At 38.7% G+C, this 18,998-nt stretch overlaps 2 protein-coding genes across 2 annotated transcripts; both read left to right on the plus strand.

The window, feature by feature from the left end:
* The first annotated feature begins 2,038 nt into the window (after positions 1 to 2,038).
* On the plus strand, positions 2,039 to 6,377 carry LOC146373613 (extracellular calcium-sensing receptor-like). The gene is made up of 8 exons (XM_084949745.1): positions 2,039 to 2,067; positions 2,492 to 2,786; positions 2,879 to 3,168; positions 3,374 to 3,669; positions 3,937 to 4,142; positions 4,277 to 4,498; positions 4,590 to 4,713; positions 5,473 to 6,377. The coding sequence occupies exons 1-8, from the start codon at positions 2,039 to 2,041 to the stop codon at positions 6,375 to 6,377; spliced, it is 2,367 nt and encodes a 788-aa protein (XP_084805871.1).
* A 5,721-nt stretch (positions 6,378 to 12,098) lies between these two features.
* LOC146373614 (extracellular calcium-sensing receptor-like) lies at positions 12,099 to 17,484 on the plus strand. Its single transcript, XM_084949749.1, has 13 exons — positions 12,099 to 12,272; positions 12,432 to 12,548; positions 12,639 to 12,791; positions 12,879 to 13,079; positions 13,260 to 13,396; positions 13,454 to 13,496; positions 13,572 to 13,766; positions 13,873 to 14,003; positions 14,175 to 14,271; positions 14,397 to 14,520; positions 14,708 to 15,180; positions 15,260 to 15,340; positions 17,128 to 17,484. The coding sequence occupies exons 1-13, from the start codon at positions 12,099 to 12,101 to the stop codon at positions 17,482 to 17,484; spliced, it is 2,283 nt and encodes a 760-aa protein (XP_084805875.1).
* Positions 17,485 to 18,998: the final 1,514 nt, after the last annotated feature.

The following is an 18,998-nucleotide window of genomic DNA, read 5'->3' on the forward strand; positions in this document are numbered from 1 at the left end:
GACACACTCACTTGGAGCATGCACCGAAAATATTCTGCACCTTGTTGTCATTTTTGCTATAAATAAACGCACTGTCTTCATTCAGAAAGTCCAGCGTTTGGGTCCTATATCAGCTTCACTGACACCTTTATGAGACATGTGAGTGCTAGCACTGATAGATGCTCATATTAGAGATTGGAGATTGCTGTGTTTAAGGACCACGGTTCAAATCACCATTATGAGATTAATCATGCAGAGCAGCAAAAGCAAAAAGGTTTTCTTACCAAGACCAGCATTCAGGGTTGGTGCACTCGAGACAAAATTTGTGATTTCCCACAAAATTGCAAAGAGTTTTTGGTGAACTCTGCAATCTAATTTGCCTTGAGAAAAAAAGAAACATTGAAGACATTTCTGTATTTCCATTTGGCTCTGGATATTTGCTCCTTTGTGCAAGGAGGACCACTGCCAGAGCCCTACCAAATGACCTCCAGGTCATTGGTGTGAATGTCTCTGACCAAAACAATTGGACTTTATGAGGGTGGCTTGAGGGTAGGGATGTGCGGATCGATACAGAAATATTGATTTCTCCAATACCAGTCATTTATGTTCTAGAATCGATTCTCACATTAAAATATCGATATTTTAGTAATTTAGGGAAAATTTGTAGATTATCATTAACAGGAACAGAGTGGAAAGAAACTATATTATTTGGATTGTGTACATTGGAAGGAACTACTTCCTCTTCCGCCTTTCATAGTCACGTGCAAAATACGGCTGTATAAATATATGGCAGCCCCTTGGCGTGTGCACTCACAGCAATGGCTGAGCGTAAATGGAGTCATGTGCAGATGTATTTTACATCCACAAACAGCCGAGACATGGTTTGCGATACATGTGACAAGAAAGTTAGGTGTTGTGGCAACACCACTAACCTTGTCAAACACCTCAGAGTAAATCATATCACAGAATATGACGAGTGTATGTTGAGGCGAACTGAAGAGGAGGAGTGGAAAGGGACAGGTGCTGCTAGGGCGAGACAGACGTCTCTCACGGAGTCCTTTAGTGCTGCAGGCAGGCAAGGTGTTTTGTAAGTTTTTGTACAAAGTATCGGTCAGTATCGTCGATACCACCCTGAATTTTACTTGGTATCGAATCGGAAAGGAAATCAGTGGTATCACACATCACTACTTGAAGGCCCAACGTTCTTTAGTGGCCTGTGTGGTCATTACCCAGCATCGTGGAGTCTGTTGGGCATTTCCCATATAGTACCAGAATTGGTATGTCCACCATTGGTACCCTGTGGTTTTCACAGATGAGGTCGGTTCACCATGAGCACATGTGCTATGGGGAATGTTTTGCTGCCTGTAATGTCATTCAACATGAAAGGTTTGGTCGTGAGTAAGTGATGGTCTGACAAGGTTATCCCTTTAGGAACTCACAGAGCTCTACAGGCTTGGCTTAAATATAAAAATTTGAAAACAGCCTTTCATTTCCAGTATACTGTATTATGCAAAATACTATGCTATTACTATTTTTTTAACCTCATAGGCATTGCTCAAATTATTGAGCATTATTACCAATTATTTTTTCTGATAGGCTAATAATAAAATGTATTGCTTGTAAATTATTTTTGAACACATTTCAAGATGTTGTAAAATACAGATTATAGAACATAATGACTTTCTTAAAGACTGCTGCGTAAGAGCATGTCATAATAAAGACGTAGCACTGCCTTTGAACAACTATATAAATCAGTGAAAACACACCCATAACAGATGCCTGACATCAGGCAGGGATGGAGCTGTCAGCTGTGTTTATTTGTCTGAAATTATATCTGTATTTGGTTGAGCTGAAATCAGCTCTTGCCCTAGATCTATATCTAGATGGTCTGGATCAAATGCCTACAGAGGCTCAGGATAGATCTGTGGCTTCTTCTGTGAAATGTAAGCTGCAGGGTAGCACTCGTATCCCTGCATTCTCAATGGATGGGGACTATGTTATTGGTGGTGTTTTCTCAATCCACTACTACATGCAAACAGTAAACCATGACTACACTACCATGCCTGAGCCAGTGAAATGCAGTGGGAGGTCAGTAAGTAAAAGGATTGGTTTACAAAACATGTTTGGTTGAGCTGGAATAGTAATAGTCTGACCTGTATGTTGTCTAATGATTTGTAAAAAATCAATAATTTTTTAATATTAGTGATACTGATACTTTATTTTCTTCAAAAGTGAAATGTAAACTTTCTTATGAATGTTTAACATGAGATAAATGCCTATATTATTATCACTGTTATTATATATTAATAATATGTCATTTTGCTTTGATATCAGTTACTAATCTTGTGTGCTGAATTTAACCCTTATATTTTATCCTCAGATGATTTGCAGTTATTAGTTGTTTGTGGCCCAACTAAAAATTTTCCTTCCTGTCTTTTTTTCTGTTGAAGCTTAAAATATCTGAAATCTATGTAGTTTAAAATCGAATATTGAGTTGATGTTCTTTTTGCAGCATTAATACCCGTGAGCTGCGCTTCTCACGAGCAATGGTCTTTGCCATCGAAGAGATTAACAACAGCACAGAGCTTCTGCCCGGGATAAGGCTCGGGTATCAGATCTATGACTCATGTTCATCAGTGCCCGTGGCAGTGCATGTGGCATTTCAGTTGTTAAATAGCTTGGACCCTGTGTTTTACACAGGTGGCAACTGCTCACTATCTGGTATGGTGATGACTATTGTTGGTGAGTCTGGGTCTACACCATCCATCAGCATGTCACGCATCCTTGGGTCTTTTAATATTCCTCAAGTAAATGGCAATCTTTGTATTTCTAATAAGCATGCAAATGAGTTTTTATTTGTGCCATCCTTAAAAGAGTTTTGTTTCCTCTTTTGCTTTAGGTGAGCCATTATGCCACTTGCGCATGTTTGTCTGACAAGCAGCAGTACCCGAATTTTTTCAGAACAATCCCCAGTGATCGTTTCCAAGCTGAAGCGCTAGCCAAGCTGGTAAAGCACTTTGGCTGGACTTGGATAGGTGCTGTTCGTTCGGATTCAGATTATGGAAATAGTGGCATGGCATCTTTTCTAGAAGCAGCACAAAAAGAGGGGATCTGTGTGGAATATTCTGTATCTTTCTATCGGACTCACCCACATAGCAGGATCCAAGAAGTAGCAAGTGTTATCCGCAGGTCTCTACATGACAGGTTTTGCTTAGATTGAGATTTGCTTAAAGAAATCCATCCACTGAATTAATTCTGCTTATTGTTTTGTGTTTTATTTACTGCTGTCTATTAGATTAAGAAAATTAGAAATAAATTAGAAATTAAACAGTTAGATTAATACTGGATAACAAAGTTACAAGAAATTTCTTAATGTATTGCATTCTTTCTTAAGGTCTACAGCAGTGGTTATTGTGGCATTTGTTGCTTCTGGTGACATGAAAATTCTGTTGGAGGAGCTTTCACGTGAGCCTTCCCCACCTCGCCAGTGGATAGGCAGTGAGTCATGGATAACTGATTCAGAATTTAGAAGGTTTAATTTCTGTGCTGGGGCCATTGGATTTGGGATTCAGAAGTCTGTAATCCCTGGTTTCAGAGATTTCCTGCTTAATTTGTCTTCCTCTCAAGTAGCTACATCCCCTATGCTTACTGAGTTCTGGGAGGAATCGTTCAACTGCAAAATGAAAAAAAGTGAGAAAATCCTTCTGATCTTTAGCAACTGTTGTTTTGCTCAAATATAAGGTTAAATAATATTGAAACTTTATGTTCTGATCTCTGGGGTGAGGTTTAGGCACTCAGTTAATGTAGTGATTTTGTCCCATTTTAAAAATGTGATTTGTTGTCTATTAAGGAATTTTATACTAATATGATTTGGTAAATACATGACAAATGAAAATGTATTAATGAAATTTAAAATCTTGCAGTGATGAAACATTCCCTGTGTCCTCTATTGTTTAGGTCCTGTTGTAGACAAGAAGATATGTGATGGAACTGAAGACATACAGAATCTTCAAATCCCGTATACTGACACATCTCAGCTCAGAATTACTAACATGGTGTACAAGGCTGTGTATGCAATAGCACATGCCATCCATAATACAGTGTGTCTGAGCACCAATGGCATAGCTAAGTGTGACAAACTAAACAAGTTAGAGTCCAAACAGGTCAGCTCAAATGTATATGCTAATATAGTTTCTTTTGTTACCACTAATGTATTCTTCATGAAATCTAATATTAGTATAAGGCCTAATATTTTGGCATATCTTTTCTCTGCTTTCCATTCCTTTCTAACATACAGATTTTAGCGGAGCTGAAGAAGGTAAATTTTTCCCGAAATGGTTATGATGTGTCATTTAATGCTAATGGGGATCCTGTGGCTATTTATGAGTTGGTTAACTGGCAGAAGAGTGAAACTGGAAAAACAGAGTTGGTAACAGTAGGACTTTATGATGCATCACTGCCAATGGGCCAAGAGTTCCAGATTAACCGGAGCATAACCTGGATGGAGGATGGCACCCAAGTAATGAATCAAAAGACAAGATCCACACTGCACTTTGGAGGATTAAGGATTTATATATATATGTCTTTTGTTTTGGCTTTATCTCTCACAGGTGCCAGTGTCAGTGTGCAGTGCCAGTTGTCCTCCAGGAACTCGTAAAGTGCTGCAGAAAGGAAAACCCATCTGCTGCTATGACTGTATACTGTGTCCTGAAGGAGAGACTAGTAATACAACAGGTAAAATAAAATGATTTTACATATATTCAAAATTATTTTAGTGTGCATAACAGTAGCAGAGGGAATGAAGATCAGCACCTCCAAATCTGAGGCCATGGTTGTCAGCTGGAAAAGGGTGGAGTGCCCACTCCGGGTCGGGGATGAGTTCCTGCCCCAAGTGGAGGAGTTCAAGTATCTCGGGGTCTTGTTCGCGAGTGTTCGGGGGAAGGGAGCCGGAGATCGACAGACGGATTGGTGCTGCGGCCGCAGTGATGCGGACGCTGCACCGGTCCGTCGTGGTGAAGCGTAAAGCGTGCTGAGCGTAAAAGCGAAGCTCTCAATTTACCGGTCGATCTACGTCCCTACCCTCACCTATGGCCACGAGCTGTGGGTAGTGACCGAAAGAACGAGATCGCGGACAAAAGCGGCGGAAATGAGCTTCTTCCAAAGGGTGGCTGGACCCACCCTTAGAGATGGGGTGAGAAGTTCAGCCATCCGGGAGGGCCTCAGAGTAGAGCCGCTGCTCCTCCACATTGAAAAGAGAGTTGAGGTGGTTCGGGCATCTGACAAGGATGCCTCATGGGTGAGGTGTTCCAGGCATGTCCCACCGGGAGGAGGCCCCGAGGGAGGTCTGGGTTTCTCTGCTTAGACTGCTGCCCCCGCGACCCGGGCCCGGATATAGCAGAAGAAGATGGATGGATGGATGTGCATAACAAAAAAAATTAACAAATTAATTGTTGAAGCCTTCTTTCTGTCTCTCTTCTTTTTCTTTACATTCAGATTCAGCTGATTGTTTACCCTGCCACAAGGAATTCTGGCCTAATGCAAAGAGAGACACTTGTATCCCTAAGCCTGTAGAGTTTCTTTCGTTTGAAGACATCCTTGGAATCATCTTGGCTACACTCTCTGTTCTGGGTGCTTGTCTGGCCATTACCACTGTAGCTATATTTTTTTGTCACAGGAAAACTCCAATTGTCCGGGCCAACAACTCTGAGCTGAGCTTCCTGCTGCTCATCTCACTGACTCTGTGTTTCTTATGTTCATTAACTTTCATTGGAGCACCATCTGAGTGGTCCTGCATGCTGCGTCACACTGCGTTTGGCATAACCTTTGTACTCTGTATTTCCTGTGTACTTGGGAAAACTATAGTGGTTTTAATGGCTTTTAAAGCAACACTTCCAGGTAGCAATGTGATGAAATGGTTTGGTCCTCCACAACAAAGAATGACTGTTGTGTCTTTCACCTTTATTCAAGTTTTAATATGTACTATTTGGTTGGTACTTAGCCCTCCCTTCCCAATTAAAAATCTAACCACATACAAGGAGAAAATCATACTGGAATGTGCATTGGGCTCTGCTGTTGGCTTCTGGGCTGTGCTCGGTTACATAGGTCTGCTTGCTTCCTTTTGCTTCATTTTAGCTGTTTTAGCCCGCAAATTACCTGATAATTTCAATGAAGCTAAATTTATCACCGTCAGCATGCTGATATTCTGTACAGTGTGGATCACCTTTATCCCAGCATATGTCAGCTCTCCTGGGAAATTCACTGTGGCTGTTGAGATTTTTGCCATTCTGTCCTCCAGCTTTGGACTAATAATGTGTATATTTGCTCCAAAATGTTTTATAATTTTGTTTAACCCTGAGAAAAACACCAAGAAATATTTAATGAACAAAAATCCAACTTAGGTTTGTAATTTTTAATATTATAACAGGAAGATCAAATATTAGACACAACGAATTATTTATAACTTTACCTTATTACTTACTCATTTATTTCTCAGTTTTTGAATCTATGCCTATACATATACAGGGTGGTGAAAAAATATTTCTCCCTTTCCCAATTCATAGTTTTTTCACATTTGTCACACTTAAATGTTTCAGATCATTAAATACATTTTGATATAAGATAAAGATAATCCATATAAATGCAAAATTTAGTTTGTGAATGATTAATTTAATTTAATGAAAATCATAAACCTGTTTAATGTCATGTCAAGCATCTTATTCAAATTTGAATCAAGACTTTGACTAGGCCACTCAAAATTTTTAGATATGTTTTGCTTTTGTTTGGTTTTTTGAGTCACTCGGGGGTAGACTTGGTGTTGTGTTCATGATCATTGTTCTTTGGTATAGCCTAAGTGATCTTTTGAGCTTTAGGTCATAAACTCGTGGCCAGACATTCTACCGATTTTCTGGTAGAGAGCAGAATTCACAGTTCCATCAACTACAGTAACAATTACAGGAAATTGTCCTGGTCCTGAAGCATAAAGCAGCCCCAGATGATATTAAAACATAACTTTTTTCCATTAATAAATAAAATCATTATTGAAAAACTGCATTTTGTTTTTCCTAAATATCTTTATCTAATATTAAAATTTTGTATTATATTTATCTATTTCTTATATATATATATATATATATATATATATATATATATATATATATATATATATATATCAAACCAGAGGCAAAGGTACAATAATGTTGACCAGAATTTTCCAAAGTAAGTATTGTGCAGAATCAACACAGGAAAAAAAAAATCAAAGAGTAGACATCTGTCTGATCTGTTACTTGAATGTAGTGGCAGACATCCTATACAGCCATGTTTAGATATAAGATTCCTGTTAAATGCTACCATTCACATCAGTGAATATTTTCTATTTGGAATGTGATATCATCAGAGAATGTGGGTAAAACAGAAGTTACCTTGGCTTGGTTTACTTTTACTACATGGCCACTCTTACCTGTTTCTTCTTGCTTTCTCTCCTTTTGCTGTCTTCATCCTCTCTCTCTACTTCTCTCCCTATCTATCCTCTTCTTTCAATCTTTCTGCTGACACCAAAAGGTAAATGTAAGAGTGAAACAGAATTTACAGCCCAATAAGTGACTGGTTTACATCACCTTATAACAAAATTCTAATTGAATATGGGCTGTTGCTGCCCATTGAATTTTGCAGTTTTCACTTGTCTTTGCTAATGTTTCAGGTAAAGTTTGTTTTAACCCTCTTGAGGCAGGCGTTGCCGATTTGCAACAGTTAAAAACTAACAACCTGATTACCCCACATACATATTTTATGAGTTTTTTTTTACTCAGAAGTACCACTGCAGGACTTGGTTGTGCATTAGCAACAAAAAGTTTAATTTGAGCCTGAGAGGGTTAAATTAGTACTGGATGGCCATGATCTTCATGACCACTTCACATGAAAGGTTGTAGTAATGTAGAAATACTGAAAAAATTCTAATATTAGAAAAATATGAAAAGGATGCACAAAATACAGAAAGAAAGCAACACAGCTGTTCCAAATAAGTCCAAAGTGCGAATTCACTGTTTTCTAATTTAGTATTAACAGCACTAAATGAATGTTCTTCGACCCGTAAGACTGGAAAAAAGTTTCTATTTAAAAAATGAATATTGAAAAGACAGTTTTATTATTACAGCCACTGCCTTTAACATTCTGAGATTAATTAAAAAATAAATACAAAAACTGATTTCAAAATGTGTTTACATGCAAATTGAATTTAAAATCAGCAAGTGCAAAGGGATGCTCTGTTTTAGGCTCATATATTAAGAATTAAGACTTTATATATATGGATTAAGATAACAATAAAATTGTTGTAAATTGTTCCCAGCCAATAGAAGAAAAAGCAAATGATAAAGCTGCTTCTAAATGCAAAGACATTAAACACTACTGGAAAATCTCTCAGACTGTCATTAGAGAGCGGTCTGAGGGACCTTCAAGGTTTGTGATTCTATTTTTCAGAGAACTGGTTTGTCAGTAAGTAGAGTTGATCTCTAATCTGGATCACATTTGCAGCATGAGTTACCATGGTCATGTACCCTGGTAATAAGTAAACCACCTTCCACCAAGGTTCACCCTGAAGTTACCTGAATAAGACAAAATTCTGTAGCACAGGCCTCAGCTCTTTCTTACTAACAATCTATCTGATTCATTCTCTGGAATCTGTTTGCTGCTTTTGGGTTCTCTCAATAACCGTTACCCTTAGGTCATCTTATATTTGACTCAATTCTCTCAATTTGTTGCCCAAACAATGACACTTGTGAATGGAATCTGACAATTTCACTACTCAAAGAAACATTAACAAATACCGTCATTTAAGATATTATACATCTATACAACAACTGAAAGCTATTGCATGGCATGTGTAAATTATGTAGACAGTGAAATGGTCCACATCAGTTTTCCATATTTCCATATTTGGCCATCACTGAATGTTTTAACTCAGGGTGAGCCAACACCTCCTCAACTCACCCACAGGCCAACCTTATGTGATTTAGATGCAAGCAGGGGCGACTTTAGCCCATTTTTGGGGGTGCTTCAGCCCATTAACCTTATAACTCCTCTTGTGTGTGTGTGTGTGTGTGTGTGTGTGTGTGTGTGTGTGTGTTTGTGTGTTTGTGTACAGAGAGACAGCCGGGTTCATAATGGATATAAGGAAGTTTTTTCAAAAAAAGGAGCCACATTCAGGTAAAAGTGTAAAATCAAATGATCCGTCAATCAAGAATAATGTTGGATCAGTGTTTCAATATTTATCTTTTATTAGATGTTCATGTGGTTTGGTTATTTGCCTTTTGGTTGAAAGTACACTGAGAGAGGACTTTTTGTTAGTGATCTTAATAGTATTTTTTTTTTCATATTAATGTAATTTTTCATCTAATTGAATACAATCTATTTGTGTATGATTGTCAGTCCAAAGAGGGAGAGAGGAAAGAGGGGAACGTGAGGAGAAAGGGCAAGATCAGGAAGAACCAGGTAAGAAAACAGACAAGGAATAGTGACAGGCAAAACAGAAACTGTTAAACTGACAAAGAGAAAAAAATGATTTTACTCACACAATCTGGAAGTTGTGTCCTCCCTATATTAAAGCTGCTATACAGAATCTGCTAAACAAACTGGGTTGAAACATTTTTGACCCTCTTTAACAACATTCCAACATTACATTATAATTGATTGGGGAGATTAAAATTAATGATATATTTTTATGTGGTTCAGCCACAACTCTACTAAAACCTCAGCCAGTAATAGGTAGGCCAACTTTTGGACCGTCCAGTTGTCTGTATGACTGCCGCAGTACGTACATCACATTTGCACACTATCAGAAAGTGCCAAACGGTGCCCTGGTGGAGTAAGGAGCTGTAAAGAGAAGCAGAGTGCTCTGTTTATATTCTAAAAATGTTTTAAGCTAGCTTGTTTCAAAGATTCTGTACTGCAGCTTTAAATGTTTTCCAAAAGCACACATACACTTACCTTATCAGTGTTTCTCAAACTTTTTACAGTGTGTACCACCTGATAAAAAATGTTAAGCTCTCCTAAGTACCACTATGAAAAAATGAAACTCATAAATCTTACAACACAAAATTAGTATTATTAAATTAGTAAAATTAGTGTCTGCAGTAAAGATTTTTTCATGCATGGTATACATTCTACCACAGGCAAAGTTGCCTCCATTTTTATATTTTTTTTAAAATATTTTGTAATAATTTATTTGTAATAATTTATTCTGTTTTGGGAGTGTTTTTTATGCATCTGTATTATATTATACATACACATTAAAAGTGAATCTCTGTCCAAAAAGTGCACTCAGTTTACTTTTCACTCACTATGAGCATCATCCATAAGTAATTAAGGAACTATATGTATTTTTTTTTATTCCAATCCATTCTTCTTTTGCAGCATTTAAATAACCTTTATCAGATTTGATGGTTTTGTTACAGAGTTTTCAAAAAAGTGTTTTGCATTTCTTTCACAAATGTGGGGATTAAATTGCGTTAAAATGCACAAAACAGTGATGTCATGTTTTGAGACGAGAACCCAGGCACAGAGAGACTTGATGAATTTAAGAATCTTATGATTTAATAAAGAAATTTGCAGACTTGCACAGAGATGGTAAAATTATGATGACTGATAACGGAGACGAAGACAACAGACGACGAGGACAGGGAGGATGCAGGGACTGACAGAGACAGGGAAGAAGTCTCATTGTGACGAGTAAAGTGTATCTTGGCTGGCTGGGCAGCTCTCTGGGTGCTCAGCACCCCCAAAGCTCGGATCCTAGAATCGCCCCTGGATGCAAGGTGTTTTCAAACCTTTGAGCCAAATTTCTCCTATACAAAACATGCAGCAGTCTGTGCCAGGCTTACTTTAAGACTGTTGGGTCCTGTCGAGCCTACACAGTACTGGTCAGTGCTGTACCAAAGCTTTAAATGCTAGAAAGAAAAAAATAAAACTCTATGCATGGGTTGTATTTAGGCATTAATAATTGATTAATTGATTAATTTTGCTATGACATGACACATGAGTTTTCTGACAAATATATAACAATGAAGGATTTAACATTTTGTGAGCAGAGGCCTGTGCTGCGAAAAGAAATTAAACATACCCAGTGCATGAACTAGTGAGGGTATACTGTAGGACAAATACGTACTATAGGGAAAATATGAAATGATTATCCATACAGCAGAACACTACATTTTAATATTAATGCTTATAGAACAACAACATTGTTTTGTGTGGTTTTTAGCACCAGACACAGGAGAATAATAATATATCAGAGGAAATGAAAAAATATTATTCTTTTCTGTGTTTTGTAATGAAAAGTGTGTGACTCTAGGAAAACAGCTTAACAAACTTCAATTTAAAGCAGTGGTTCAACTTAAGAAATTAACGATTTGTTCAAGCAGTGTTATCCTCTCTCCTGTTGCACTTTGCTGTGATTGGGTGATCTAATGATGACTCATAAGAAACAATAAAATGACACAAGCACCACATATATTAAAACACTTCACTGTGGTGTCATACACTATGCTAGAGGACCACTGGTTTAAGCACAAAGTTTTTATGAGTTTACTGTGGATAATGCATTCAACTCTTGTTGGTTATTTTCTTTGGGTGGTTTTTAATGTCTTCTTTAATACGATTTGTATTGTGTTCTTTGATGTTAACAGTACTAAGCCACTAAGTGTGGAGGGAGGTGTTGTGGAAAAAGAAGAAGCTGCGATGACAGAGCCAAAGCATGGTTTAAAGATCAGGGGAACGAGAAGTGTTGATTCTAGTTTATCTCAGTGTGTAAAACTGGGAGGCAGTGAGCTCCCAGCCTTGAACTCTGATGGGGATGTTGTGATTGGAGGGTTTTTCCCTCTGCATTATGTTGTCACTGAGCCACAGCACAGCTACAACAGTAAACCTCAAATTACATCATGCAGCAGGTGAGTGTAGTATAGTGCTTTTTTTTCTTCTTCCTTAGAACACTGAAAAGTCAAAAAGGCATAAGCTTTGACCATATTGCCATGTTTCTATAAGACTGTTTAAATGATATTGTTTTATTAAATGAATAAATACGTTATGGAGTTTTTCTTATCAACAGCTTTTATCAAAGAGCCTTTCGCTGGATGATGACTATGGTGTTTGCAGTGGAGGAAATTAACCGTAATTCAAGTCTGTTACCAGGTGTTAAACTAGGCTACCATATCATTGACTGCTGTGACCATATCCCCACCGGCCTGCAGGCTCTTTTTTCGTTACTCAGACACTCTAAAACTGTCGACAGTAAGGTTGAAAAATCAGCAGATACTGAATACAATGGTATCAACGGGGAAGGGTTAAAGACTGTAAGACTAACTACAAAAGAAATAATGACCTCATTGAAAAATAGAAATGAAATCTCAAATAGTCTTAAAAACACTGGATATTACCTAAATGAAAATACAAGAGAAGAAATAAAGACAAAAGAGTCTTCCACATGTCTATATTATTCTCCGGTGCCTGCTGTGATTGGTCTTGCATCCTCTTCCCCTACAAGAGCTGTCGCTCACGCACTTGGACCTTTCAACATACCACTGGTAATAAACTGTACAACTTTATTTAATAGTGTTGTGTATTTGGTTTGTGTTTTAGCTCAATAATACAGAAAGAAATCCCTTTCTCTCTAGGTGAGTTATTTTGCCACCTGTACCTGTCTTACTGATAAGCATTTGTACCCATCATTCTTAAGAACTGTGCCAAGTGATCTCTTTCAAGTTAGAGGTCTCGTAAAGCTTGTCACATTTTTAGGCTGGTTCTGGGTGGGCACAATAGGAACTACGGTGAGATAAAAACTTTTTTAAATGCTACAATAAGACAGCTTTAGACAGCAACATGATTTATAAATGTTTTCTGTATATAAATTTCAGGATGACTACAGCCTTTATGGCATCCAGGCATTCTCTAATCAGTTTGGAAGGCAAGGTGGATGTGTGGCATTTCATCTCACCATCCCGACATCGCCCACAATGGCTGAAATACAAGAAATAGCAGATAAGCTGGAGAGTTCAACTGCTCGGGTTGTGGTGGTGTTTGCTACAGAAGGGCAGCTCCTAAATCTGTTCTTAGAAGTAAGTAGTGATATATAGTGTCATTATGCTCATAATTGTTTTCATGAAAATTGCTGCATTATTTTATCTATGCTTTTCCAGCTAGCTCAAAGGAATGTGACAGGGATACAGTGGATAGCCAGTGAAGCCTGGGTGACCTCGAGCCGACTGGCCTCACCCCAGTTTCTCCACATTCTACAGGGAACACTGGGCTTCACTTTCCCTGGAGTCAGCATCCCAGGCTTGAAAGAGTTTCTTTTGAATGTCCGGCCCTCTCCCAAACCAGGAATGGAATTTTTCAATATGTTCTGGGAAGAACATTTTGGTTGTAAGCTAGAGTTTGAAAGCCAAAGAGCCAAAGACTATGAAGCAGATGATTTCAATGTTAATGATAGTTTTCGTTACAACTCAGGTTTCCAAAACAATTCTCTTTATATGGTCGGATTTAATGTGGGACAAAAAAGTTTATTTAACATGTCAGCTTATAAAGATGGTGAATATGCTTTTGAAAAGCCTGTATGCACAGGGTCAGAGGATTTGAGAAACACTGACAGCAGTTATAGTGATGTATCTCAGGTTCGAATATCCTACAATGTGTATAAAGCTGTGTATGCCATTGCCCATGCTCTGCACACTTTTTTGAACTGCAATTCAGCAGGACCTAGTGGGGGATCGTGTGAGAAACACAGCTCATTTTCAAATGGTCAGGTAATTGTAATTATTATAAAATATTTAAATCAACATTCATGGGATTCATGTGTAGGGTTTTTTTTTTTTGCCATTCTTATGTTTTTCTAATTCTCTTTTCATGTAGTTTCTTCAATATCTGAATATGGTCAATTTCACCAACCAGTTTGATGATAAAGTATACTTTGATTCCAATGGAGAGCCAGTCCCCCTTTATGACATTATTAACTGGCAGAAGGACAGCAAGGATAAAATCAGGTGGAATATAATACTTTAAAGTGTAAATGAACTGCATGTTAAAGCAATCATGAACAATAAACTATAGTTACATTTATTTTACTTATCTGAGGATAACTGCAATTTTTTATAAAACGCTACAATACATAAATTCTTTGGCCTTTTGAAATATTTTATGCTACTTTATGCTAGATTTATCAAAGTTGGAACATATGATGCTTCAGCACCACAGAGAGAGCAGTTGCAAATAAAAAAGAACACCATTGTATGGACAAAAGGACAGTTACAGGTAGGTCATAGTTATCCTGCACGTATTTGTTATGAAACTGTTCAAATTAACTTGATACACTATCTTAAATAGCAGAAACAACATGTTGATGGCTATTATTTTACTTTTCTCTGTTCCTTGTTCAGGTTCCTGTATCTCAGTGTAGTTCTCCATGTCCCGCCGGCAGCAGGCAGGCCACACGCCAAGGAGAGCCCAAATGCTGCTTTGATTGTTTGCCCTGTGCAGATGGAGAGATCAGCAACCAGACTGGTAGCCAATATATGTTATTTATTTATCTTTTTTAAAAGAAGATAAATAAATAAATTATTATGTAGTGCAATGAAGAAGGTCATTGAATTTAAAGATGGACACTTGGAGAACCATCAAGATATGTTGATATGCAAGGAAAACTTCCATAATATTTACACACATATATTTACGTTTTGTGTTCCCAAAGGTTCCACTGAGTGCACAAAATGTCCTGAGTACTTCTGGTCAGACAAAGAAAAAGTGAAATGTGTTGCAGGGGAAGAAGAATTCCTCTCTTTCTATGACACCATGGGAATCATCCTAGTTGCACTCACCCTGTTGGGATTCTTACTGACCACCATCATCACTATTGTGTTTCACAGTTTCCGCTATACACCCATCGTCAAGGCCAACAATTCAGAAATAAGTTTCTTGCTTCTCCTGTCACTCAAGCTCTGTTTCCTGTGTTGTCTGGTGTTCATTGGTCAGCCGTCTTGGTGGACATGTAGGCTACGCCAGGCAGCATTTGGGATCAGCTTTGTCTTGTGTTTGTCCTGCCTCCTTGTTAAGACTATTGTGGTCCTCCTGGCTTTCCGGACTAATGTACCTGGTTCCAGGGGTCGGAAGCTGTTTGGAACATCTCAGCAGAGGATTCTGATCATCTGTACGACAGCTCCTCAGGTAAGAGGAACAGTCACTGTCATTTAAACATCAGTTTGTGTCTTGCTGGTATTCTTCTATCATTCTATCCTCCCCTCAGATTTGTCTCTGTTCTGGCTGGGTGTTGGGAGCACCTCCCTTTCCATTCAGGAACCCAAACTACCAAGCTTCAACTGGAAAAGTGAGTATGAAGAACTGAAAATATGACTTCTGTAATTTATTTTCTATATTTAGTTGCCATAAACCATCAGAAAAGATGAAAATGTCCATATCTTTATCTACAGAGGCTTGCAAAAGTATTCGGCCCCCTTGAACTTTTCCACATTTTGTCACATTACAGGCACAAACATGAATTGTGTGAATTCCACGTGAAAGACCAATACAAAGTGGTGTACACGTGAGAAGTGGAACGAAAATCATACATGATTCCAAACATTATTTACCAATAAATAACTGAAAAGTGGGGTGTGTGTAATTATTCAGCCCCCTGAGTCAATACTTTGTAGAACCACCTTTTGCTGCAATTACAGCTGCCGGTCTTTTAGGGTATGTCTCTACCAGCTTTGCACATCTAGAGACTGAAATTCTTACCCATTCTTCTTTGCAAAACAGCTCCAGCTCAGTCAGATTAGATGGACAGCGTTTGTGAGCAGCAGTTTTCAGATCTTGCCCCAGATTCTCGATTGGATTTAGATCTGGACTTTGACTGGGCCATTCTAACACATGGATATGTTTTGTTTTAAACCTTTCCATTGTTGCCATGGCTTTATGTTTAGGGTCGCTGTCCTGCTGGAAGGTGAACCTCCGCCTCAGTCTCAAGTCTTTTGCAGACTCCAAGAGGTTTTCTTCCAAGATTGCCCTGTATTTGGCTCCATCCATCTTCCCATCAACTCTGACCAGCTTCCCTGTCCCTGCTGAAGAGAAGCATCCCCAGAGCATGATGCTGCCACCACCATATTTGACAGTGGGGATGGTGTGTTCAGAGTGATGTGCAGTGTTGGTTTTCCGCCACATATAGTGTTTTGCATTTTGGCCAAAAAGTTCCATTTTGGTCTCATCTGACCAGAGCACCTTCGTCCACATGTTTGCTGTGTCCCCCACATGGCTTGTGGCAAACGGGACTTCTTATGGTTTTCTGTTAACAATGGCTTTCTTCTTGCCACTCTTCCATAAAGGCCAACTTTGTGCAGTGCACGACTAATAGCTGTCCTATGGACAGATTCCCCCACCTGAGCTGTAGATCTCTGCAGCTCGTCTAGAGTCACCATGGGCCTCTTGGCTGCATTTCGGATCAGCGCTCTCCTTGTTCGGCCTGTGAGTTTAGGTGGACGGCCTTGTCTTGGTAGGTTTACAGTTGTGCCATACTCCTTCCATTTCTGAATGATCGCTTGAACAGTGCTCCGTGGGATGTTCAAGGCTTGGGAAATCTTTTTGTAGCCTAAGCCTGCTTTAAATTTCTCAATAACTTTATCCCTGACCGGTCTGGTGTGTTCTTTGGACTTTATGGTGTTGCTGCTCCCAATATTCTCTTAGACAACCTCTGAGGCTGTCACAGAGCAGCTGTATTTGTACTGACATTAGATTACACACAGGTGCACTCTATTTAGTCATTAGCACTCATCAGGCAATGTCTATGGGCAACTGACTGCACTCAGACCAAAGGGGGCTGAATAATTATGCACACCCGACTTTGCAGTTATTTATTTGTAAAAAATGTTTGGAATCATGTATGATTTTCATTCCACTTCTCACGTGTACACCACTTTGTATTGGTCTTTCATGTGGAATTTCAATAAAATTGATTCATGTTTGTGCCTGTAATGTGACAAAATGTGGAAAAGTTCAAGGGGGCTGAATATTTTTGCAAGCCACTGTGTATATCTATATGTAGGGATATATGTGTAAAGAGAGGAATGAAACATATTCATACAAAATATCCCTGTTTTTATACTTGTTTAACATCTTTAGATTGTTGTGGAGTGTAAAGAGCCATGGCCTCCTGGATTCTATCTGCTCCTTGGTTACATTGGCCTACTGGCCTTTGTCTGTCTTCTCCTGGCATTCTTTGGACGAAAGCTACCGGACACATTCAACGAAGCAAAGTTCATCTCCTTCAGCATGCTGATTTTCTGGGCTGTGTGGATTTCTTTTATTCCAGCTTATGTCAGCTCTCCTGGGAAATTTTCTGTGGCAGTGGAAATATTTGCCATATTAGCATCCAGTTTTGGATTGCTACTGTGTATATTTGTCCCCAAATGTTACATTATTTTACTGCACCCTGAGAGGAATATTAAGAAAGGCATGACTGGGAAATATCCAAGATGAGCATTTTGTATTTTCAGTGTTTTTCAGAGTAATTAATAAAGTACTCACATTTGAATTTGAAGCTAAATAAAATACCATATGAGAGAATAGTATTTTCCTTTTAGGCCTTTTTTAAAAGAAATATTTACAGTACGAGTACAAGTATAAAAAAGGACATGTCTAGAAATTATGAAAAATAACATGAAATAGGTTATCATAAAATAAAATGACAGTACACTGCTGTTATTGAATATCAGTGATGGGTCAAGGATAAGGCAAATATAAATATACAATTAGAGCTGAGTACTATCATAAAAAGAGGAGAGAAGACAAAGACAGCAACAACCAAGATACATGAAACCAAATATCACAATCAAACAGGAAAAGAGAAATAATTAAAAACAGAGACAGGAAGACTAAAACTATATCAATTATATATATGAACACCGCACTGTATAGAAAACATCACCGCAATGAAATAGCCATAGAGTCAGCAATGGACCAGACCAGATCTGGTTCTGAGGGCCTCAGGGATTGTAAAGTTGGAAACTAAGAGACAGATTCACTGATGTTTTGCACCAATACAAACTGAGTTTTGGTGTAAAAGAAAAAAAAGAAGCTACTCTGGCTACTGAAAAAGAGAGCACATTGAAAAGCGGTAGGAACTCTGAGATTTTTGCAACTGACCATCTCACAAACACATTTCTGGGAGTTTCTTTCTCGAGACCTAAAATATAGGGAGGGCAATATTTACTAACGTTTGACATATGCAATTTACTCCTAATCTTGCCAATATTTAATGTGAAATAAAGCATGCTGGGTTTTTTTTTTACGCTTAATACAATGGCAGCTACTGTATTTCTGCACAGAGGAAGCACTGAAAGGATTTAAGAACTTGTGCTGAGAGTGAGATTTTTCTCCCAATCACAGGTGCACTCATGTCAGTTTATTTGGAATGCAAGATGAAGATGTGTTTTAAAAAGTGTCAGCTGCACGCTGATCGGCACTTTCTATCTGTTTCTCTCTCTCTTCCACTCTCTGTCCCCTTCTCTCTCGCCGGGGCGGAACTCACTGTGGGTTCACGCCCTCGGCCCACGCTCGGCTGTTCGTCGCTGGATCATTGTCGACCACGCGCTAGTGAAAGCCAAGCTACAGCAAGTTCAGCTAAGTGTGTTTTTGGTGCATCGTATTTAATCACGTCTCCCTGTCTGCAGAGTTCCCTGGATTTCTCCCCGTGTGATTCCCGAGTGGCGAGTGTTGGAGTGAGAGCATGTGATCGTGTGTGTGGATTATCTGAAGAACGTGTGCTGTTCCCCTGGACTTCCCTGGAGCCCCTTTCCCCCCCCCCTCAGCTGTACATAGCACTCCTCCCGCACCTTCTTGTATATACACCTGGTGAATTGTAAATAAACCTTTCTTGTGTGCATCCGAGCCCGGAGTCCTGCGCTTGAGTCCTCCTTTGAACCGTAACTAAAAAGTATAGGTTAAAGAAGTGACACAATACCAGCAGCAGCAATAAAACTTCTTCAAGCATT

The sequence above is a fragment of the Perissodus microlepis genome, chromosome 14, assembly GCF_051167445.1.
Source record: "Perissodus microlepis isolate ML-2025 ecotype Zambia chromosome 14, ASM5116744v1, whole genome shotgun sequence".
NCBI classification, from domain to species: domain Eukaryota; kingdom Metazoa; phylum Chordata; class Actinopteri; order Cichliformes; family Cichlidae; genus Perissodus; species Perissodus microlepis.